The 24,270-nt window shown below is 39.1% G+C and overlaps 1 protein-coding gene across 3 annotated transcripts; it reads right to left on the bottom strand.

Annotated features, from left to right (window-relative positions):
- Positions 1 to 1,748: 1,748 nt before the first annotated feature.
- TIAL1 (TIA1 cytotoxic granule associated RNA binding protein like 1) lies at positions 1,749 to 23,510 on the bottom strand. 3 transcript variants are annotated; one of them, XM_032115700.1, is made up of 12 exons: positions 23,275 to 23,510; positions 16,601 to 16,697; positions 13,236 to 13,385; positions 12,883 to 12,937; positions 12,486 to 12,573; positions 10,507 to 10,582; positions 8,498 to 8,606; positions 8,123 to 8,218; positions 7,954 to 8,038; positions 7,541 to 7,664; positions 6,925 to 7,064; positions 1,749 to 6,075 (listed from the first exon to the last, which is right to left on the bottom strand). In XM_032115700.1, exons 1-12 carry the CDS (start codon positions 23,301 to 23,303, stop codon positions 5,958 to 5,960), a joined length of 1,167 nt encoding a protein of 388 aa, XP_031971591.1. In that variant the 5' UTR covers positions 23,304 to 23,510; the 3' UTR covers positions 1,749 to 5,957. The 3 variants fall into 3 exon arrangements, with proteins under 3 accessions (XP_031971591.1, XP_031971593.1, XP_031971594.1); XM_032115702.1 differs by having other exon boundaries at positions 13,236 to 13,334; positions 23,275 to 23,509; XM_032115703.1 differs by lacking the exon at positions 23,275 to 23,510 and adding an exon at positions 11,049 to 11,421 and having other exon boundaries at positions 13,236 to 13,334; positions 16,601 to 16,663.
- Positions 23,511 to 24,270: the final 760 nt, after the last annotated feature.

Genomic DNA, 24,270 nt, shown 5'->3' with positions numbered 1-24,270 from the left:
TATATGCATACTGCAAGTTTATATCCATTAGTTCCCTTATGAAAATGTCCATTATAAGTGATTAGAGAGATGTTTCTGGACCTTCGTACCCTTGTTCCATAGAGTACATAAACCCAAGTAGGAGGCAAGATTCACCTAGGAATAGTATCCTAGAAACATTCACATTTTATTTTTCTTAAGTCTGAAATCAGCCACGTTTCTAGATGTCACAAACTCCTCCTACAAAACCACAGCACGTACCTGTAAATGACAGAAGCCCCAGTTCACACCGAGATAGCAAGAGTTCAGAAAATATTTCACCTCAGCTTTCCCTGAACATTTGCAAATATACAGAACAGATTTATTCTGTACAGAACACAAGCTTTGCAATTTACCAAAGTAAGGAGGAAGGCACAAACGTTTCCAGCCTTTGACTGTACAAGAGGGATCTGGTACAGCAGCTGTAGGATGGAACAGCAGCTCGAAGCAGATGAGTCCAAGGTGTATTTGTGTAGACTCCTTGTGCTTTCAGGTGCAAGTAAAACTCAAGTAGAAATGGTGCTACAAAGGTCTATTGCAAAACTAAATAGTCCTTTTAAAAACTAAGAGGGTGATTTTCCTCCCAGTCAGTACCTGAGTTGGAAGATTTGGAACAAGCAATAAATTGTACCAATTGGTCTTTCCCACCACACTTGACAACGAAGCATTAAAGGAAACAAATCATTTGTGGAGTGAAAAAGATCTGCCCCATTGAAAGGAACAAAAAACCCATGAAGAGCATTTTTCATGGAACGGCAGCCCAGTAATAATTCCCCATTTATTAAGGTCAAAGAACTAGCTACTCAAATGGAGGACAGCAGCTTTTCATCATCCCCTGTGATATTTATACTTCTACAGAGTTGGCTCTAGTAAGTCAGTTTCAATCCAGGAAATGTGAGCATTATCCAGTGTTTCATGTGGTAGACCTACAGTTCTTATTCAACTCTCATCCATCTCTGTTCCAGAAGCTGTCAAGCATGGGAAGACGTTCAACAAGCAGCTCTGCGTATCTGAAACTACTTCAGTTATACAAACAAAAAGGTCAATATAGACACACAACAGAATGCCAAGCTAAGAGGTCTACATTAAGCAAAAGTCTACAAATTCAGATGCTTAATGCAATTTGCTCCTTTGTTTAGTCACCTCCAGTGTTCTCTCTTGGTTATCTAATACGCACCTATTTTCTGAGGAACCAAACAGGTTATGTGGTTTCTACTTTTGTAATTTTAAAGCCACATTATTTTAAGCAAGCAGATAAAGCAAGTTTGTGTCTGAATGGTCACAACCCTCAGGGTACTGCTGCATTATCTGTGTAAAGCTCTTGTGATCTTAAATGTGTTTGACAATCTGCCTTGGCACTGCTGCTACTGCACCAGGCACACTGGGCTGTACCACCTTTTCTCACCATCTTTCCCCTTCCTCCTCCTCCTCCCTCCCATGTCAGCAGCTGGGAAAGACAGCTACTGAGAATTTGGGATCTGTGAGAGCCACGTTCATGCAAGGAATGGTGACTGAGCCCTTGTTTTAGAAGGGAAACATTCAAACAGCATCACCCATCAGTACAGAAAAGTCAGTTTACACTAAATTCCCTGACACAACTCCATTAAGTGTTTTTCTTCTAAACAAAAAACACTGTCTGTGCAACCCTGATGCCTTACTGACAGCTTCAACACTAAGAAGGCAAAGCCACGTATCCTTCCACAGCATATCAAGAATACTTTAACAACCAGTTAAGATTCAGATCAGCTTTAATTGAAGCATAAGGAGCTGTGTATTTAAGCAAGAATAACTTGTATTCAAATAATCATTACTGATGTCAAATTAACGTTCTGAGTCATTACCCTTCAAATGTCAGTGGGCAGAGCATGTCATTCACACATCCATGATCTACATCAGCACACAGCCTCAGATGGACAACAGAATCAGTGTTCACTTGTCAACATCAAGTCCTGTTCCTTTTTCAAGTAGAACATTCAGTAAACACTTCAGGATTTTCTTTGATTTGAAATTATAGTACAGTGGAATGGGATTCTATCCATGTGATACTGAAAAGCACAACAACTTTTAGAGGTTTTTTTAAACAATCAACTGGATTCATAGAAGTCAGCTGAAATGAAACACGACAAAGATCTTCCTAGAAGCTACTGCCTTGCAGTTGCCTTTATAAGAACAGAAACTTCGTTAATAGTGAAACCTTTAAATTTATCACTGTGGGACAGACACCACATGTGATCAGAACAAATGAATTCTCACTTACTTTCAAGAGAAGAACTTCCTTTTGCTATTACAGCTGCAATCCAGATCCCAGATTATATCTATATATGAAGATTTGAGGTGGAACAAGGCAGTTCTTCACAAACCCCATCCATTTTTTGGAAGTATACTGAACAAAAGATTGCCTGTATCTTGCAATGTAAGAACAGTGCAACAAAATCTTTTATTGCTGACCAGGAAACAGTTTCACGTGATTAAAACAAACACTTGTGCCCTTGTTCAAAAACAGTCAGATAATTAAGAAGTATCAGACACTAATCATGTCCATACAGTTTAAGTCTGCTTCCTTGTGTACAAACACAAGAAAAACAAATCACTATTTTCTGCAAAACTAAGCCTTATTCACTGTGAGACTTTTTTGAGTGAAATGAAGGCAATGGCTCTGGTACAGTGAATCGCTTCTCATGAAGTTATCTTAGTAAGAAGGTTCTGCAGGAAGAGTATGTCTAAAAACTGTTAGCAAATATACACAAGGAGGCAGGACTGATGAGAAGCTACCTTAGATTTACAGCCTTACTACTGCAACTCCGCAAAATACAAAATTATTTTGTATGAAAATTTTTTAAATAAAACATCTTTTACATGATTGCAAGTGCATAGTTTACAAGTTCAGCCTTGTCTGCCTGTTGTCAGTTTTACAGCAAAGAGGGACAATGCTTTGACAGATGACAAATACAGGATAAGCCCTTTATCATGTTTCACTTTTATTGAACATTTTCTGCAAATGCAGATTACAACCTTGCTTTAGGTTGCACGCATCAACTTAAGCCATAATAAATCAGTATTTTTGAAATCCAAATCCTAGTGGTAAAGGTTAGGTAGTGGTCGATTTCTGTAGTTAGAGAAATTACAACAGTGTAAGTGTCACTCATAAAAGCAGTATGGTGCAAGAGGCTCTTTGGTGCCAAAAAATTGTCAGTGATGCATTTATGAATGCTACTGAGTAAAAAGCAATCTAATTTACAACTCTTCCTCGCAGTGCTAGAGAAACATTAAAGGACACTGGAGACTCCCACATCTTGAGCAGTCTGCGAAGAAATATCACCATTACAGAAAAGCTGTATAAAAATCAATGACAAAAGACTTAAATCAGAAGGTATAACCTATCTTTCATCCTGAAATACAGGTCAGGTACGGCCCAGCTCTACAGCAGGCATATTAAATAATCAGATTTAAAGTGATCTACACATTGAGACCTGAAAGATCACTGCCTTAATCTCACACCCATTTATATGGGCATTTATGTGGCAATGTACTTGCATCATCTAAATCTTCAGTAGCGCCTAAAGAACAAACTGCCTCCACACCAGCATGCACCCAGAACAGCCGTATGGCAAACACCTAGAAGGATGTAGAAACCCCAGATTTCAAGTGAAGCCTAAGAAATCCTAAAGGAACTCACAATTTGTATCTCTACTGATTTGTGACTTTTTAAACCAGCTGAGTGTACCAAAAACACAGACTTACTTGTGAGGTTTGTCCAAACTACAATGTATAGGCCGATCCTCGCGTAGATATACACATATGTACAAAATTTATAGAAAAACAAGAGTCCTGTAGACAAGATTCCTATCTTGAGTGGAAAGACACTACATATACCCTAAAGGAGAAATGGAGATAAAGGGCCAATTCTGCCATCACGAGCACTCGTGGTTCCACACTACCTTCAGTCATTATTGCATGCATTAGATGCCCAGAGTCACAGCTACCTCTGGTGCAGCTGAGCCAACTGACTAAACTGCTCTTCCACTACATCTCACTTTCAGCCCAATCTGAAAGTCAAGGTACTACTCCACACATCACTAAAAGAGGAGAAAGAAAACCCTCATGTGATTCGCTACAGCAATAAATGTAGTTATTTGCACAACCTGGCTGGGTTTAACACACCTGCAAATCTCCATTTCAAAACAGACTATTCTACCTCGCAACACCTGCATGGTCAGAAACAGAAAAGAGAAAATATATAGCTTCTCAGACACTCACTTAGAACTATCATCTCTAAAAATCAAACTTTCTGTTTCTTTTAAAATGCAAGTTTGCTTCACTGAACTACCACTGCAAATCCTACTCTTTCCCTTCCAACCGTGCCTGCCTCAGCATTCCAGATTACAGCTGAGGCATTTGCACCCTCTAGCTGTCACAGGGAGGACACATTACTTATATCTAACTTACATTCATTTTCAACTTCAAATTTATTGAGGCAGTTTATATCAATGTATCCATAAAATAATTCAGAAATAACCCAAGTATACCATTTAAACAGCTTCATGATTTATCCATTTACACACTCAGTACACATACAACCCAGCCTCTGTACAGGTTCATCACATGCAAACCACCCATAAAGACAAAAACTTTAATTAAAAATAAGTCACAACTCAGTGTACTGTTTCAACTGCATCTCCATTTACCAAATGGCACATTGAATATTCTCTAAAATAAGATGTTTTTAACAATCTTGTTAAAAAATTCTTGGGCAAAATATTTCTAGACTTAAAAAACATCAAGATTTTTCAAAACACTCAAGATACTATACAACTTATAATAACCTTGAAATAGGTTTACAAGGTTGTTAACCAAGGTATTTACATACCAAATAATGTAAAGCAAAAAATTTGTATTTCTAATGACAAAAAGGTGATGCATTAAAGATTTATGAAATTAAAATTAAGGCTCTTTGTTATAGTTCTTTATGTAACTTTACATAATAGCCAACTTTGGAAATGTCAGTCTTGCACATTCTTGTCAATCTACTGCATTAAAGCAGTAGAGTATATTAAGTATTACTTTGAATAATTACATTGCTACTTCTATGTTTGAGCATGCTTTTGAAACACTGTAATTATGAAATATTTACAATGTGTAGCCTTCAAACTTTATGTAAAAGCCCAAGTATGACTGTCTGATTTGAATACAAACAACATACTTGTAAAAACGTTTTTACTTCTCAAAATTAAATGTAAACCACTACAGTTTTAACAAGCAAACCAGCTCTGTAAAGTTTCAACGTGTGCCTGAATGTGGACAGTAAAAGTTATGTGAAATTTCTCAGACAGTACTGTTTTTCATTTCAGACTCAACTATTCATCGTATCAACTGTTTTCTGTAAGCATGTAGAAAAATTAAATATTTTTTAAAAAAATTATTCCAAGACCTCCATATACTTAGAGCTATGTCCGTAGGTTTCTTGAAAACTCAATACTGTCTCGCAGGTTGTGGTGATTGGTCCACAGTTTATTTCAGGATGTGTGTTCAACTGAAAGCAACTCGCTGTTTTTCAATGTCATTTCTCTTAAAAGCACAATGATATAAAACACTGAAGACAAAACAAAAAAAAAATGGAATGGTAACCTAAATATCAAATTCATTAGCCATTTCTCCTACTATATCAAAATTTGTAGTCAGAATTGTCTTTATTGACTTTATTTTTAATTTTTGTACACAAAGAAAAACATGTTCATATCCATCATGAACAAAAACTTAAAAAGGCAGAACTAGAAGACATTTGTGTCCTTCACCAAAGCAAAGCTGTGCTAAAGGTTCCAAACATTTCCATTTTTAAAATAAATATTTTCTTTTTTTTCATTGTCTACATTCCAGTCTTCAGAATGTCACTGGAAACTGCAGCCTATCATGAAATACACACTTTTAAACAGAGTCCCAGCTCACTGCGTTTGGTAGCTTGCCATACCATATCCAGCTTGGTTAGGTATTACAGGAGCACCTTGTCCCTGGGCAGGTTGAGCACCAAATCCACCCATCCAGGCAGCAGATGGAGATTGGCTTAAAAAGAAACAGGATGGTTAAAAAAAAGTAGGGAAAAGCAACTTAAAAAAACCCCCCAAAAACATAAAAACATACTTCCTACTCAACTACTTGTATCAAAATAGAACAGTTTATTCTTCTTTTTAATGAGTAGTTCAGGTTAAGCACTACAACATGTGATTCCTGAAAATATCATGAGCTTTTTAAGAACAAAGGAGAAAAAGCCCCACAAACCTTGGGTACCAGTTGGATATGGCACCTGCCTCCAAAGGCACGAACACACACAGGTGGCTGGAACTCAACATCAGTGATGCAGAAAGGCAAAATACACCCAATACCTCATGGGCATGAATGCCAGTGAGAGGTTTAACAGGGCTCAATACGTTTAATTGGCACCAGATAATGAAGAACTAGGCAAACAAGTTATTTCAAAATAATGTTAAAACAAAGAGTTCTTGTGAAGACTTCAGTCTTCTAGAGATCCATAATTAAAAGCCCATCCAAATTCTGAAACTGCACCAGTTCCAGTGTCTGTGTGTAGTTCCTTCTCTCTCTGCAGGCAAATACCCAGGCTCCTGCCTCAGACTCACCACCTCAAGTAAGAATCCAGAATATATTTAGATATCAGACAAGACCGACCACCACCCAAAATTTTGTGCCTCCACCACACACGAAATGTGCCACCGAGTACAAGTCAGAGCAACTCACCCCAGTATCAGCTCCATGGCAAGCACTGAACATAAGCTTTAAGCACACAGGAGTTCCCCTAAGGTTTTAAACCTTGTGCAATCCTTGACCCAAATGAGCATGAAACTTAAGATACAGCACTCTTGGAATATTCTAAAAAAATTAAATAGAATTACTCACTCTACTCCAAAACCCTGTTGATTCCATGCTTGGCCATACATTCCATACGATGGTACTTGCCACCCATTAGCCATATATTGCCCATACTGCTGTGGATTTCCATATACTTGGCTCCATTGCCCCCACTGACTGTAATCCACCTGCAGAGAGAATAATCCATTGTACTTCAGGTTCTAGAGATGGTTTATGTTGCATTTGTGCTGCTGAAGGCAAAGTTTTGGCTATATCAATCAGAGAGCAAAAACAAGCAATAACGAGATCTGAAAAATAAGATGTCACTCTGACTTAACTAGGTCCTTGTACTGAAAAATGTATTTGTGTGTGCTTGAAACCCCAAAGACTATTTGGTTGGATAGCCACCTAATCTGCAGTTAGCAAAACAGCAAGAATTAGAATTACCTCAAAGTTTCTCCCTATCTTGGATCATATCCAGAAGACAGTAACAGATATTCCATCAAAATCACTAGCCCAATTTGATGAACTGGAACATAACTGAGACAGAACATGGAATTTCATAAGAACTCCACCACAAAATTTAGCCATTATAACTGGGAAGTCATTACAGGTAAAAACACAGTTGCTTTTGTAATACAAAGAAAAGGTTAAGTACAGTTACCTGTTGGAAGTTTTTAGTCATATCAGGGGATTCTTTACCCCAATAACATTTAACAACATGTCCTTCAATTGTGGTTCCATTAACTGAAACAATAGCATGTGCAGCACTTTCATGGGTTGAAAACCTAAAGAATGTAAAAACAAACTAATGTTATGCTTTACAGTACTTCCTCCCGATTACCTAAAAAACAGACTCCATACATACAGGAAATCCAGAGAAAAACATCTGCTTTCACAAACATTCATCTTCTCAGGTAAAAATGTTGGTGGCCCTTTTTACAAGTTCCAAATGATTCTATGAATATATGGTGACTGCTTTCATTGTATCAGGACAAGTTCAATCCAGAGAAATTACACAGCGATGAAGCATTACTACATGCACAGACCCAGAGATTTTGCTTTCTCTGTCCATACCTGACAAATGAGTAACCTTTTTCTGGAAACACCCTTATTTCCATAATCTGTCCAAACGGTGAAAAAGTCTGTCTCATAAGTTGATCTACAACACAAGGTGTTTTTGAATTAATAATCATCCTGATGTCCAAAAAGTTTCAATAATAAAAAACAATAGAACACTTCATACCTGTTAGCCCCGAGGCAATTCCTCCACAGTACACAGTACAATTTTTTGGACTTGACTGATTTACTACGTCTTCAAATCTCAACTGTTTTGTATTATCTATAAAGAGAGAAGGCTGGTTTTCAGCAGTGGGCTGACAGTAACCCAGACACTTACCTCGTACACAAGCATGAATTTTGCATTCAACAAACACATTCAATACTTTATGACAGACCAGTAGTGCCACCACTATGTTGATACAACATACCAGAAACTCTATTCAAGATCTGGAAGGCAAGCTAATATGTGATTTAAGTTACATGATTGGCTTACGTTTTATTCCCCCACTGAACAGTGACAAGACAGCAAACACAACACAGCGAGACATGAAGCTCTTACTTTCTTGTGTACTTTTGGGGGCTGGTGGTTTCCTTGTTGCCCAGTTAGTTCTGATCTGGCGGCCTCCCAACCACTGGCCTCCCATGTGTACAATAGCATTTTCTGCATCCTGAAGAGATTAAAACAGAGATTGTAGCACTTCCAAACAAGAAGCATGTACAAATCTACTCTCAAGACTTGGTTATCAGTTAATTTTACTGAGAAAACCAGTAACAGTACTAAGAGTATGAAATTCTGAATAATCATAGCAGGCAAACATTAATTAACATGAAGGCAACTGGTTAAAGAGAAGTCATTTGGTAAAAACTTCCTCACACACATTTTCTACACAGGCTAGAAGCCAACTGCAATCCTACACATACTACCTGTATATATGCCCTATGCAGACATGTACACACACATATTTATACCATATATACATATACTATACAAGCATCTGCATTAGAATGTTCAAAAAGCTGCCCAAAAAAGCAGGAAGGTCATACAGATGCCAGGACCAATTACTGAAATAAAACAACTATCATTAAATGTTTCTTCTGCTCCCTGGAGACATGCAACAGAAGCTTTGTAAGCTCTCTGTGTGTTAAAGCCATTGTATGAACACACATGAGAGTCCATGGCCCACACAGAGTAATTTTTATCTTGAACATGAAACAAAAGACAATCTTTGAGTTCGCATTGTAAGCAGAAACATCTGGTAAGCAAGGGTAAGTTTGCTAACAGCTGCAAGGAGCAATTTGTCTCCCAACTGCTTTGGAAGAAGACAGGCAGAGCAAATAGTTAGTACATGTTTTAAATGCTTTTCCAAGGGCACAAAGCTTAAGAAAAAACCTGCCAAGCGCAAGGGACAAAGAAAATGTGGACAAGTTAAAGGTGAGCTGCACCCAGCTGGAATTTTCTTCTCAAACTCAGGACCTTGATCCTTCTAGGTTTTAATTACATTGAGTACTCATTTTGAAAACACATAAATACAAAAATGAAATTACGAAAGATGACCAGTAAGAAAAGAAAAACCCAACCTAAAAGACAAAACCAAACCACCACACACTAGAACACCCCAATTTATTCAAGCACCCTTGGCTCCCAAAATGTGGTGAATACAACATAATGAACTGACTAGGAAAGGAAAAATTCTCTGCTGAATCTTGCTGCTATTCTGCTTGAGGATCATAGCTATGACAAAAATGGAACAGAGCCTAAGCCATAACTGATCCAGTCCAATGCAGGAGTTCCATCTTCTCTTAACTGTGGTATGCATTAGGAGCTCAGGCTGGAGTACCTGAAGTCTGGGAGCATATCCCACTTCCCCAAACCTAGCAGAATGATATATTCTGAAAAACAGGCCTTAAAATACCAGCTCAGAACAGTCATGCCATAACCCCACAGGTCCAGCTGCTGTGGGAATGAACAGCAATCAGGACTTAAAATTGAGAGTACTTTTTAGTACTATGTTTAGAATTCATCCATTGATTTTGTAGAATGAATACAAATTTCAAACTGGAGTTTTTATGGCTCAGTCTGAAAAGAATCCAGTAACTTTCATTCCATGACTGGGAAGAGGGATTACAAGGAAATAAGACAGCTACTCCTTGCCCATTTCAGCTGTAATGCAGAACAAACAAAGTGTAACTGGAAAAATACACTAAATCAAGGCATTCAATTGCAGTATCTTATGGCATTGGCAAATCCAAAGAAATTAAAACTTTTTTTCTGATTATGACAGCTCCAGGTAACTGTTATAGACGATCAAAAGAGATCTGACATGTCAGACTCCTGACCACATGAACAGGCTTTATATGCCTAAAATTCTGAAACTGTGTGTTTTTCCGATGCAAAATACTTAAGGAAAATGATTGACAGTTCCCCCACGTTGTCCCAAACATACATACATCTCCTGTACAGGTGAATTTGTTTCCCTGGGTGAAGTCTAATAAACAGCAAAGACATAAACAGGCAAAACTAAAAATGGAAGACAGGAACTATTTTAAACCTGCATTGTGATTACTCACCAGTTTGTTATAAAAAGATACAAAACCATAGCCTTTTGACTTTCCAGTTGCCATATCTTTAACTACCCGTGCATCCCTGTGAAAAGAAGCACAGCTATATGAGGGTAGTATTGATAACCTGCAAAATAAAAACTAAAAGGAACCACACACACTGTATTGTGAGCATAATTTTTTCTTATAAATTCAGTTAGCCCTAAAACTACAGTCATTCCTGAACTCTCCCTATTGCTTCTTTACCTGTTAGAAAAAAGCAGTAGGACAAAAAAAATAACATGTAATAAACATGCAACCTATGCACATAACCTATACTGGCTATAACTAGAATGTTCAAATTTGAAGTATAAGAGAAACAAAGTTTCCTTTTCTAATATTCTATTGGCTAGGGTCCTCTAAGGTTTACTGTTCTATAAATTACTGCAACAATTCTATCTAATTTACCATGCATTTTCTAAATAGTTAAATGTCTTCTGCCTAGTGATACAAAATATATGAAATATTAAAAAAATCGAAAAAGAGGAAAAAATAGGAATTAAAAGGCATACATGGCCTGTTAACAGATTTCTTTATTTTTCTTGGTCAATTCTCTACCATCATTTTGGAGTTTGGGTAGCTGTAAATTTTGAAAAATTGACATTTTCAGAAATTTAAGAAAGGAGAATAAAACTAACAACAATGCTAAGCACACCAGTACGAAAACAACAAATTTACACAGAAATTTTAGTGAGTAAGTTAAAATGATTGGAAATATAGAACTGCACTGAATATAGAATGTTAAAATGTAAATACTAAAATATGTATATATAAATAATGTATAATAAGAATAAATAGAAATGAGAAAAAATCTACAACTGAGTTCCAGTGTGCACAGTTCCTTGCAGTTAGCCTTCAAGATCCTGTCCATTCTTATGAGCAATTCTGCAAAATAACCAGAATGCTATTACTTTTAATTGTGACTTGGACTTTAGAAAAACTGCAGGTCTCAGGTATAAATATAGATTGAGAAACAGAAACCTGAATTATTCTTTTCAAATTGATTTTTAAAACAGTACTACTTACCACATTAAGAGACAAAAAAGCAAAGTAAACAAAACAGCAGAGGTAAGAAATAAGATTTATGATTCATTTAAAACTATGCGTACAGAACAAGAGAAAAATAAGAATTTTGTTCTTAGCAATATATTCCTGTAAAGTAGTACAAAAACGTTCATGTGCAACTTTGATTTTTATAAAGATAAACTGATAGAAGATAACAGACTTTTTTTGTAGCAGTACTCTTTAGGACATATATACTTTAGCACTCTCAAGGATTTTGTAATGTTAAATATGTTCAATTAGAACACCAGGTCATTTAGTATCACCTGAATTGTCCAAGAGAAGTTTAAAGAAACATTCTCGTAACTGGCAGAAATGTGCACATAATGTAAAGCCACTATTCTTTCATTTAAGGTATTATAATTGTAATCCATCCCATTATCATCCAAAAAACCAGATTTCATTCTTATTAGTATTGGCTTTTTTCAAAATATTCCCAAGTTATTAACTAGCTGCTTTATAGAATTATATTCCAATTTTCCCAGTTTTCCATACTGCCTATGAAAATGCAGCAAAAATGCACATAAACCACACCCAGGATACAACATATATCAGTTGTCAAGTCACTACTCTGTATACATTCTCAACACCAAAAAGTCACACTTAGAGCAGTAATTAAATTTTAATAAAAAGATGAAGGACATTAGCATAAAGATTAGGTTAAAAGCACAATGCTTTCAGCAAACCAGAGCACAATTACATCACTGTATTTACACCATGAGACACACTGAGATACAACCCCTCTTTACTACCCACCCACCCACCACAAGGAAATGAACAGCAGAAAAATTATCTCAATAGATAAAAAAATAACATTTCAACTTAGAAACACATCTTCACTATCATATTTTCTAACTGATAATGGAAATGTTTACGATGATACTTACGATATTTTACCGAAAGGAGCAAATGCTGACTTGATGTCTTCTGTTGTTATTTCTGGACTTAAATCCCCAACGAACACATGGAAGTGATCTGAAAATAAATAATTTACTAATCAAATATTTAACTGCTATCTAAAGTTTCAACTCCTGAGAAAGTGATGCTCTGCACACAGCACTGGGAACAGGAACGCTCAGGATTCCATGTGAAGAGCAGCAGCAATTTAATCTGTCCACTCCGGTTTCCCCAGTTGTAAAGCAGAAACAGAAGAATTAGTTTGCAAAATTCTATTAAACACTAGATGGGAAGGAGAGAAGTTATGTTTAAATGCATTTATGATAAATTATTACCACTTTGTGAAGTATTTGTGTACAAGTGATACTGTGGCTTTACATTACTTACTGGATGTATCTTTTTTCTGGCTACTTGGTGTTGTTGCCCAGTTTACTTTGACCTCCTGAAAACAAGTATAAGATTTAGTAAAAATTCATAAAATTCTTACATTTTATAAATTCATTCAAGGGTGGGTTAAAACTGTCAACGTTTACAAATCATCATTCAGTATAAAACACCATCATAACTAGAACATCACAAATAATACATTTCCTAAACAAGACTTACTTTTTTTGTATCAATATTTTTAAAAGATTATTCCATCAATATTTAATCTTGGTAAAACATCTTCAACAGTTTTATTAATATTTTCACACAAATCTGTATTCTTTAAATCTAGGATTACCATGTGAGCAACTTACCTTTCCCAAAATTTTTCTCCCATTCATAGCAGCTAATGCAGCAGCTGCATCTCTGTGTTCATAAAATTCCACAAAGCAATAAGGGTCATTGCTTGTATGCTGCAAAACAGAAAATCCAACAGAAGAGTTGACCCTTCTGCTATCGGGTTGCTGAGAAGAAAATCCAGGAAAATATATTACTTATAGCTAGAAACTTCCAGAATTATTTGCATCAGATTTATGAAATAGCCTTTGACATTACACTTAAATGCAAGAATTATTAAGATGGACTTTTTATTAAAGGTCTAGCAATTTCTGAAGGATAGTTTGCTTTGAATGAGGACTGAAGTTTACTGAACTAAAAATAACTTATAAGAAAAGTGATCTGCAGACTGGATGGAAAGGAGGGGAAAAAAGGGGAAGAATGGAGAGAAGAACAAAACTGCCCTCTGCAAATACTCAAAGCTAGAAAGGTTTATTCCCCAGATACAATTTTCTCTTGCTCTACTTAAGAAGTCTTTCCATTTATTTGACTGAAAACCACCAGCAGGCAGCAACCTGGAAGCTGCATAGTCTCAGTCTCAAGTGAAAAATGTCATACCCAACAACTGGGGAATAACTTTTTAAAAGAACTCAAAATAGCTTGACTGAGGGAAAAGGATCTTAATCAATTGACTGTTAACTCTGTTAAACCTTGAGTACAACCTGTTTTTGTAGGATGGCCTATCAAATCACCTTTAAAAATACTCACTGACAGAGGTCACCGAAGAAATAAATGTACCAGAGTATAAAGTGCAAAGAACAGAAGAGTTTTCTGAAAAGCTGATCAAGTGGAAAGGATGTCTAGAATGCCAACTTGAACACTGGATTTTGATCTACCTCCAAGACGTAATGAGTACACAAACTCTAACCAAAACATTTCCATTAACCACTCTGCAAATGCATGGACCTAAAGATGACAAACACTAATATTACACTAAACAAATTATTTCTCACACGGACAGGGAAGGGTCTAGCAGAGAGAAACTGTTCTGGCATCAGTATTCTCACCTATCAATCTCCCCCAGTGCCAGGTAGAACACAGCTGTAAGTAACACAAGAGAACTCTTTTCCAGCATTCCTATTTAACTTTTGACAACTCACACATACTTACACTGATGAACAATTCTAATCCTTCTCCCTACAGCTGGATTGTACAGCTTCAAACATAGTTCTGTCTACCTCTGAAGCTGTTAAGATGCAACAGTTGAATGGATCACAAGGCCTTTATACACCTGAAATGATCATGGAGTCTGAAGTCATCCTCCTGAACAGTCAGTACTTGGGGCCTCTAACCAATGCACAATGAACAGATGAGAGAAAATGTACCTGAGATCATAAAAAAAGTTTCAGCCACAAAGTTCTCTACAAGCACACTCACCTCAGATGCCCCAAAAGAGAAAGCCTTAATTCACCTCTCCTCCCACACTACTTTGGAAAGCCCATTTAAGACTTAGAAAATTTAGTGCAGTTTATGCTTCAAATGAAGTGCAACCTTACTTTTAGATTGTAGGAAGGTCTTCTTTAGCACTGAGAACTTGTCTGAACACAAGAAGAATCTCTTTTAAAGAGAGTCAGGTGTTCAAACTACCTACAAATCTGTCTCACCACCCTGAGTACTATATACCTCCAAAACGAACACTAGAAATCTTTCAATACTTGACATGTTCATGTCACATACTCTTAAGAAAGAAAAAGAATGATTTGATAAACCAGGCTAAAATGGAAAAATCACAAGTTTTTAAAAGGTGATGGTGGTAGTAAGAATGGTAAGAAGCAGCTAACCATGACTCAGTTCCTAGGAAAGGTTTACCACACACCATAGAAGGATGGACACTATGGACAAGTCCTGTGACAGCTGCAGGCCAATCCCAGTCTAGAATCCAACCTGCATTTGCTGTGACTGCTTGGTGGCAGGTGCTGAGCTCAGCCCAATGCATCCACCTCTGTGACTGAATACAGCTGCCAGCAGTTTTTGTTTATCTACCAGTTTCATAAAGATGTCTCACTTACGGGAAGATCTTAAAACCCTAAAGCCTCAACCAAGGTGAAATGAGTGCTGGAATTTGTCATCTGATCCTCAAGAAACCAAACTGATGCCAACATGTCTCAACCAGCCAAAGGTGGGAGCAGCAGCACCTTATGTCTGTAGAGCACACGACAATCAAAACTGTTTCTTCAGAGAAAAACGAACAACTGTGATATTTCAGCCTTCTGTTATTTTTCTCCAATAAACTTAAAGCAAATGCAGCAGGGAAAAGTGTCACATGGGAAATTATTAGTCCAGACAAGGATGAGAGTGATGAAACAAGCAGCAAGTTGATGATAAGCTAAAAATAAGGAAACAAACAAGCTGTGTGACACACTGAAAGGAAACAAAGCCCACAGGGGAGCTTCTAGTAGCATTCCTAAAGAAGTCTGGTCACAAGATTTGCCTTCTAATACTTTCATTAACAATCTTGACAAAAAACTAATATAACTGTCCTCAGGAAATCTGTAATTGCAAATCTGTATGAAGCATCAGATGTACCAAAAAGTACAAAGAGCATACAGAAACCAGAGATGAAGGACCAAAGCTTAAACCTGGTAGAAGCTCTGATTAATCCCTGCCTGCTCAAAGCTTACCAGTTATAAATGTAAAAGGAAGGAAAAATATCAGGGAGAGAGAAGTTTTGTGGGATGTGTCAACAAGCTCACAGAAATGGCTACCAACCCTAAAGGTACCAGAGTACTTACAACAGAGACAAGAAAGCATTAATACTTACCAACACTCTGTGCAAAAGACCTTGTCTGGAATACTATGGAAATTTTGTCACTTTGTTTCAAGAAAAAAATAATTTAAGAACAGACAGGTGCAGACAAGAGCTATTTGTACTGGTGCAGACAAGAGCTATTTGAACTGGGTCAGAAAAGTCCGAGGAAGAGCCAAGCTTATTTTGAAGGATTTTTTACTTTTCATCCATAGCGAAGAACCATTTATTCAAGAGGGAAAAGAATTACTGAGGCTCATGTTCAAATAAAGTGAAAAATGCACGAAATAGCCATGAATAACATTTGAAATAATAAGGTTTCTGATCAGCAGAACAATGTGATTCTGAAAAGAGGAGTAACAATCTTTTAAATAAAGTGGAATCTCATCATCAGCTGATAAAAGGTATGTCACAGCTACAGGCAAAAGCACTGCACACACACAGTCACACAAAACACAGTCACAGCCAAACACAGTCACAGCCAAAGAAACCCACGGCCAGTAATGTTAAAAGAAGCCCTTAACTCCATTTATTTTGGACAACTTAGGATAAAGTTACATTACATTTGCTACCCCCCCTGGATGTGGAAGGCCTTACCTCTGTTATCATTTTACAGCTTTTGCATGGTCCAATCTGGCTGAATAACTGAAGTATGAGAACCTCAGTCACATCTCTGGAGAGGTTTCCTACATAGCTACACAAGGAAACAAAAAACCAAGATTTTAAACCAGAAATCATCATCTTTTAAAATGTAATTATAGTTTTTAGAACTTAAACGACTATGAAGAATCTCCCTTTAAAACATCTCAGGTGTCTTTAAAGACAATATTTACAAATTATTTCATCGTTTTAATGCAGCATTCATATGGTTTCTAAATTATAACATTGGCCACACAACTGAGAAGTGAAGCTTGATTCAGACGTAATACTGGACACCAACACCTAGTGCCAATCATGTCCTTGGCAGAGAGATGTCAAAAGTATGAAGAACATTGCTCAAGAATGTTGTGTAGAACAAGCAACCAACTGGGCAAAGATATTTTAAGTTTCCCTTCCCACTGAGTATCTCATCAAGAGTACTTCTGAATTTGGGTACAAACACACATCTAACTCCCATGAGCTCAGGAGCAGCTCTCGGACAAATTGTGCTGCCTTGCAAGCAATCAACTCAACTTTTCTGTTTTCCTGAACATTTGGAAAGCCAGCCCACTCACCAACAGACAAGGCAATTTATGCAGCATTATGCCACAGGAATGTATTGTACAGCATCTATCTCAAGAGCTCCCACCTTTGTAATACCCCCAAAATTCTGACAGTGTTATTTTAATATCACTCAGACTTCTTGATTTTTATTGGTTTGTAAATCTTGAGAAATAATTCCAAGTTTTGAAATACTTAGCAAGTTTAGATAAGAATCCTAGATTTACCAGGTCACAATAATGGCTGAGAAAGTCATGAATGCTAAACTAAATTATTTTTAACAATGCGACTAATATGCAATCAAACTGTAAACACAGCGATCAGTTAAGAGAAAGGCTTGTCACAGTAACAGATGTCAAAAGCCATCAGCAGAGGGACATTCATCATCTTTACAAATAAGCCTGTCAAGGCATAAAGAATTCAAGTGCAACCAGTAAGATGAGTAGAACTTTCTGTGTTTTAGAAGTTGAAAGAATATACATTTTATTTATTTTACTCTGGTCAGTTACAGAATGTCATAAAACTGCAGACTAAGGTCAGCCTGAGCTGTTAATACAGTTTAACAGTATTAATATAGCTACTAATACTGTTCAACACATAAATGTTAACCAGCATTTCTTAGTCTGTGCACAGACCAATTTATTTTGAGTAAACTAAAGGTGTGCTCTGAAATTGCTCCAAGAGACAACCCTTGAAATTTTTTGAAAAGCAATTTCTGTTTGACAGCTGGACTTTCACCCGGATCAGCAAAATTAAAATGGACGTGTTTGTTTTTATCAGAACATCACACAATGTTATCAACAAATGTTTGTTTATGTTGTTCTTCTTTCAGCAATTATGGGACAGCTCTGCACTTTCTCAGTCAGGACTTCAATGCTACAAGATCCAGAGTGAGTTTCTGAAGTACGACAGCACCTCAATATAGAATGTCCACTAAAATCCTTCATGTACTCACTACTTTCTTATTAAATACATATGAATTAACACAAGTCATTAACAGAAGCCTGTATTGTTATGAAGCTTTTCACTAGAGAAGTTAAAACCTGCAGAACTCCAAGACCCCTTACAGGACAAATGGTCTATCTCACTGACTTTCCAGTTCTATCCTGAAAACTTAGTAGTTAAACATTTATCCATAGCTTCTTTCTGAAATATTAACTAAATTTTTGTTAATCATTCACCAAGATTAAATTGTAAATCACTAATAGCTTTTAGTGGAAATTTTAACCTTTGCAGATACTACTAAAATCAGATGGAAAATATGTATCCCAGTAGGAATTCCAACATGAAGGGTCAGTGGTGCTGCGAACTTACTGCTAGTACTGGTTTCCTCTGTAAGCTGCAGAACAGTGTTCATTAATACTGAGCCTTCACAGCACACTGACACAGTAGCACTGACATGAAATTAAATAGAGTGAAGTCTTATTAATATTATTTCTACTGCAAATCAGATACAGTAAGGAGTACAATTAGTACTAACAAAAACCCAAATATCATCCTCTTCTGCATAATATTAACATGAATTTGCACAATACAAGAAGTCTAAAAATCAATCTGGAGAATTCCTCTTGGTCTGACAAAAATTTAAAAAAAATAAAGGCCAGGAAAAGCCATTCCTCAGCAATCTATTCTACTAAGGTAAGAAAAGTTACACAAACTGCTAGAAGATATAAGATACACTAAGGTTTCTTTTGATACCACCATGCCTTCAGCAAGATAGTTGTGAGAATGTTGCATCACAAACCTTAGCTACAAAACAAGCTGCCTTTTCATAAAAATCGGAACCACCTTGACTGCTAGATTCAGATAGGATGTGAAATCCTACTGGTCCATTAATTCCCTAAATGTATATGATAAATATTGCCTTGGTGCATAATATTGACATTGGTGAGAGGCCCTCCCACCTCTCCCAAGTAGCTAAAAGTCTGAATCTTCAGTAACACACACACTGAGAACACTGCACAATAAAGGTTCATGCAGCAAGGACAACAACTGGAGACCCAATTCACTCAAACTGCACGTAAAACATGGGAATACAAACCCCTACAAATTTGAAACAATATGCTAAAAAGACAGATTGATGGTTACTTTCGTGTCTTTAAGCAGACTGCAGTAACATCACCTCCTTCACTACTAACTTCATTAAGTTAGAGATGACTTTAACAAAAACATACAAGCAAACATCTTTGGTGTGAATGTTTGAATACTACAGAACTAAAGAAATAAATATATTCACCACATTAGGAACAGACACCTTACCTTTCTGGAAACGTAAAACTTGGCTGCGCTGATGCTAATCACCCACTACACACGGCCAACCCATGGTCAGCTTTCCCCTTTCTAGCTCAACTTACACATGATGTAACATAACAGCATCTTCTATTCTACTTTAGGAAATCAAAATTTTCAGAACCACACCCCAAGAAACCACATGACTCCTAAAATGCTATTGTATGGTATTTCAATCCTTTTGGACTGATACAATCTACAGGATATATTATGCAAACTTTAAAAAAATTATAAAACCCAGCAGAGCAGAAGCACTTACTAAACTTTTATAGGTGGTCTTGGATGATGTGACAGGGGCAGCAAAAGTTGTGGCTTTTTGCATATAGGCAATAGTGTTTGCTCCCTTCTGCAAGCCTGAAGCACTTAAATACCAATTAATAAGCAGCTACAAAAAACCCCAACAACCTATAGAGAGATAGATGTCCTGACATAAATTTTGATCTATTACACTTCTGAATGCTGCTGACAACACAAAGAACAACAAACTACTTGAAATTCAGAGATCTTGTAGAACTATCGAAAGAACACCAAAGGCACGTATCAGTCCATAATGAGTTTTAGAACTCAACTCTTTGGCTTGAGCAGAAAAATTCTCTCTCTGAAAGTAAACAGATTTGCATTGTATCCTAAACAGGGAGGTAAGAAAGGAACATTTACAGCCACTACTTTTAGGTCCACAAAACTTCCTTACATCCTTTTTTGAGGAAAGATAGTAAATCTGATTTCTCTCTCACACAGGCAACATGCAAGAAATGGCAGTTTCCATATTTAAAAGACAAAATTATGGTAAGCAATAAGGTAAGGTAAGGCTCAAGAGCCCATGGAAATTCTAGCAGCAACTCTGCCTAGTGCTTGTGAGCTAATGGAAATAAAATGATACCAAGAAAAATCCACTCTGTAGCCTCCTCTAGGAGACAACATTCCTATACAAGAGCTGAACTGAAAAAAGTTCAAGAGAAGTGAATCTGGGTGAAGCCTTACTCCTGCACCTTCGCCACATTCCAGGCTTGGAATACAGCATGGCATGGCTGATGAGATAACAACTGTAGGTATGCAGTGACTTCACGAGCAGTCACGGAATACCTACAGACCACACAAAATATTCCTAAAAGCATTAACAAGAATATACAACTTTGGAACTTTTCTGGTTGTCTGTCAGAGCTGATAACGTTAGCAACACATCAGGTTTCTGATAGTTTAGTTTCCACCTTAAAGTGGAAGCAGGGCTTTGATACAGCCTGTGAAATCTAACAGTACTCACAGAAAAGAGAGCTTTCAAGTGTTCTATTAAAACAAAACAAAAGAGAACAAAAAAAAATCAGAAGCTCACAGCTCATTTTAGGACCAGCTAAAAAATTACATGTAAAAAATCATGCAAAAAGACCCCCCCTTCCCAAACTGGCAGAAAATATGGAAGGTTATTCTTCACATTTCTATAAAGTTAAGAAATGTAAGAAATAAAAATGCAAATGGTGTCAGCTTTCTATATTAAGCCTCAGAAAATATTCTGAATTCTTACAGGTTCATGACTGGAAACAACCTAACACCCCTGTAAGTACTGCAAACTGAAACAAACAATCCTTATTCCTGAGCTATTTAAGATGAGCATAAACATTGGGTGAACAGTGGTTAGGTACATTTTGCTTTTTAGAAGTTAAAAAAAAAAACTGGCTTGCAACTGTTAAAAAAGAAAATTCCTTCCTAATTTACAGATTTTGGATTTCATTTATTCCTTCAGGAGTGAAAAACTAAGACATTCATAAAGTACTGCTTAAACGATCAATCAAGTGCTTTTGCACATGGTCAAACAGCTACTGAAACAATTTGTTCTTCATTTTCTTGCCCCTCCCCCTCCCCAAATAAACCAAACAATGAAAACTTACAAGTTCAACTAACAATATTTTTATTTGTTGTTCTTAGGGGACAGTGAGTTTTATTTATGAGATTACAACTGCTCTATATTAAAGGCATTGCTCAGGATAATAATCTTTGAAACACAACTTGCAATTCTAAATTTAAGACATTTCAGACAAAAGGTAGGGACAAGAAGGTAAAATGTAAAAAATGCTCCAGTGAAATTTTTGTCTTCCATGCAAAAAGCCTACAAATAACTACAGGAAAGTAACCCTTTGTGATTGTGGTTACTACAAAACTACTAGGAAATTAATGTACATGTTGTTTATTAGTTTAACAAATGAAACAGTCACACGTGTGCAATAAACCATGTGGGGCAGCTGCAGAGATGCTATTTCAGACATCTTACTAGGAATTTGGTATTTTCATGTTAGTGACTAAGTGGGCTAAGTCAGGCCCTTGATGGATGTGTTACTGGGAAGAACCCATGGCCAATGTGGTGGCAAAGCTTGTCAGCATTAAAAGAACATTTTAAAACTTAGTGGGAATACAGCAGTTATTAAAAAGAAAGAAAAAAAGCCAATCATGAAGAAAAGAACCTTGAAAATAAAACTGAATAAAACACTGTGTGACTCTGCCCTTTTCCCTCCTCCTATTCTAAAACAACACTGAAACCTAGATCCACTCTCAGGGCCAAGCAAACTCAGATCATTTGGGTAATCAACACAAAAAGCATTTCAGATATGCCTATTTAAACTACGCATCTCAGGGAGCAAGGACTAAGTGCTTATACTACACTATAAACGAGTTAAAAGAACTTTTGCAGACATAGACGAAAAATCACAAATTGCCTTGAGAAGCCTTTAAATGCCATGTCATCATTTTGAGAGAAATGTGAGAACAAACAGAATTATGAGACATTTTACTCTGTTTTAATAGTTTCTTTAGAGTGGCTTTCAGTCCAGACTATCTTTGAGAGCTTTTCTGAAGGCTACTGTCCCAAAAGCTAAATAGACAAAGATTTCATTTGCACTGTCCTGAGCTGTGTTTGTCATCTGGGCAGCCCGAGCATGAGACTGCCTTTCTCCCAGAGACAGCCCGAACGCGGCACCGCTCACAGAGCCCGAAACACCCTCTGGCAGCTGAACTGGAAATCGGGGAACTGGTTAAAATCAGCAGCAGCACAAAATCCCTGCTCTCAAGTGCCCAACCACAAGTGCGAGCCTCCCCCGTTTACGCCAACAGGACAAAGAAAATTCATCAAAACCATATCCGCAAAGCTGAAAATAACCCTATAGCAACCCAAACCCGCTCAAATTTGTATTTTTAAACAGAAAACGGATGACAGCCACCAAGTGACTAAACAGCCCGGAGAGACACGGCCAACACACAGTTATTTCTTTCTGCTGGGCCCGATGCCCTGTTATTGAACCACACCGTGACACGCTGGAGGGAAAAGCGATCCCTCCCGGTTTCCCGGCGCTCCCCATCCCACCCAGCGCCGGGAGAGCACAAAGAACTTTCCCAGCGCCGGGACCGCGGCGCAGGGGGGGCCCGGGGGCGGCCTGTGCCCCCCGGGGAAGGCTTGGGACCCCCGCCTGTACCCCCAAACCTCCGGGGACAGACCCTGGAGGCTCCAGGGATGGACCCCGTTATACCCCGGGTCCAGCTCCGTTTCGCCCGTGTTTTCCCTGGATCGGTACAGCGCAATCTCCCTGCGGGCCGCCGCGCTCCCCTCCCGCTCCTCTCCCGCTCCCCCAGCCCGGACCCCGCTCCTGGCCCTGCCGCACACGCTGTGTCCTGCTCAGCCCCCTCCGCTCCCCCGGCACCCCTCGAGGCCCCGGCCCCGCTCCCCGGGAGCGCATCCCTGCCCCCGCCCCGCTCCGCCCCGGGCCCGCTGCCCACCCCGCCGCCCCCTCCCCACTCACAGGGTCCTGGGCTGCCCGTCGTCTTCCATGATGGTGGGCGAGCGCCGCTCTCCGCAGCCGCGCCCGGGGGCAGCGCCGGAGGGGCTCGGCGGCGCACGCAGGCGAAGGGAAGGTGAGGAGGGTGCGGGCGGCCCCGGCTCCCCCCGCTCCGCGTCGCCCCCGCGCCAGGTCCCGCGGCCGCAGATCCCGAGCGGGAGAGGGAAGCGGCACCACAAAATGGCTGCCGCCACCAGACGCTCAGGAAGCCGCGCTTTGCGCAGGTGCCGCCCCGCGCGCTCCCGGACCCGCTTCTCCTTCCAGGCCCCGCGGGGCGCGATGGGGATCGTAGGCACGGCCGGGCACGGCGCGGCGGGGCCCCGCAGGCTGCCGGGAGTTGAAGTTCGGCCGGCCGCGCACAGAACGGCGGCGTCGCACGGCGGGAACTACAGCTCCCGGCATGCCCAGCGGCGGCGGCGCCGCTGGGGAGCGCCGGGGCGGCCGCGATTGGCCGCCGGCAGCCCGGGAAGATTCGCTTCGTCCTGATCCCGATCCCGATCCCGGCCCTAATCCCCGCTCCAACCAGGGGCCCGGCCCCGGCCCCGCGGAGCGGCACGGAAGTTCCAAGGCTCCGCTGGAGCGCGGTGTCACCGTGTGCGGGAGGACAAACGCCGCGATCCGCTGCGCCCCGAGGCTCATCCCGGCCATTCCACATGGCCTGTGCCGGCCGGGAGCGGCTGAGTTACACTGGGATGTGTCACTGCGGCGAGCGTCAGCCTCTGAGAAAGGATGGCCAGGCTGAATGGGGCTTGGAGCAAGCTGGCCTAGTGGAAGGTGTCCCTGTGTGTGGCAGGGAGTCGGGAGCAGATGGTTTTTTAAGGTCCCTTCCAGCTCAAACCACTCTGATCCCGTGATTCCCAAGAATATATCCTGATTTCATGTGCCACCCGCATACATGTGTAGGTACCACCCCAGCCTGGCAGAGCATAGGCACCGTATGAGTTCATTGCAAGGATTAAG

This window comes from Corvus moneduloides, chromosome 8 (genome assembly GCF_009650955.1).
Source record: "Corvus moneduloides isolate bCorMon1 chromosome 8, bCorMon1.pri, whole genome shotgun sequence".
Taxonomy (NCBI): Eukaryota; Metazoa; Chordata; class Aves; order Passeriformes; family Corvidae; genus Corvus; species Corvus moneduloides.
Note: the sequence above shows the minus strand (reverse complement) of the source record. Positions and strands in the feature narration are given on the sequence as shown.

Coding starts and splice junctions, on each gene's coding strand:
- TIAL1 (XM_032115700.1), bottom strand. CDS start 23,303: ATGGAAGACGACGGGCAGCCCAGGACCCT. Junction 16,698..23,274: donor GACGGGCAGCCCAGGACCCT/GTGAGTGGGGAG, acceptor TTCCTTGTGTAG/CTATGTAGGAAACCTCTCCA. Junction 7,065..7,540: donor TGACTAAAAACTTCCAACAG/GTAACTGTACTT, acceptor TTCTCTCTGCAG/GTGGATTACAGTCAGTGGGG.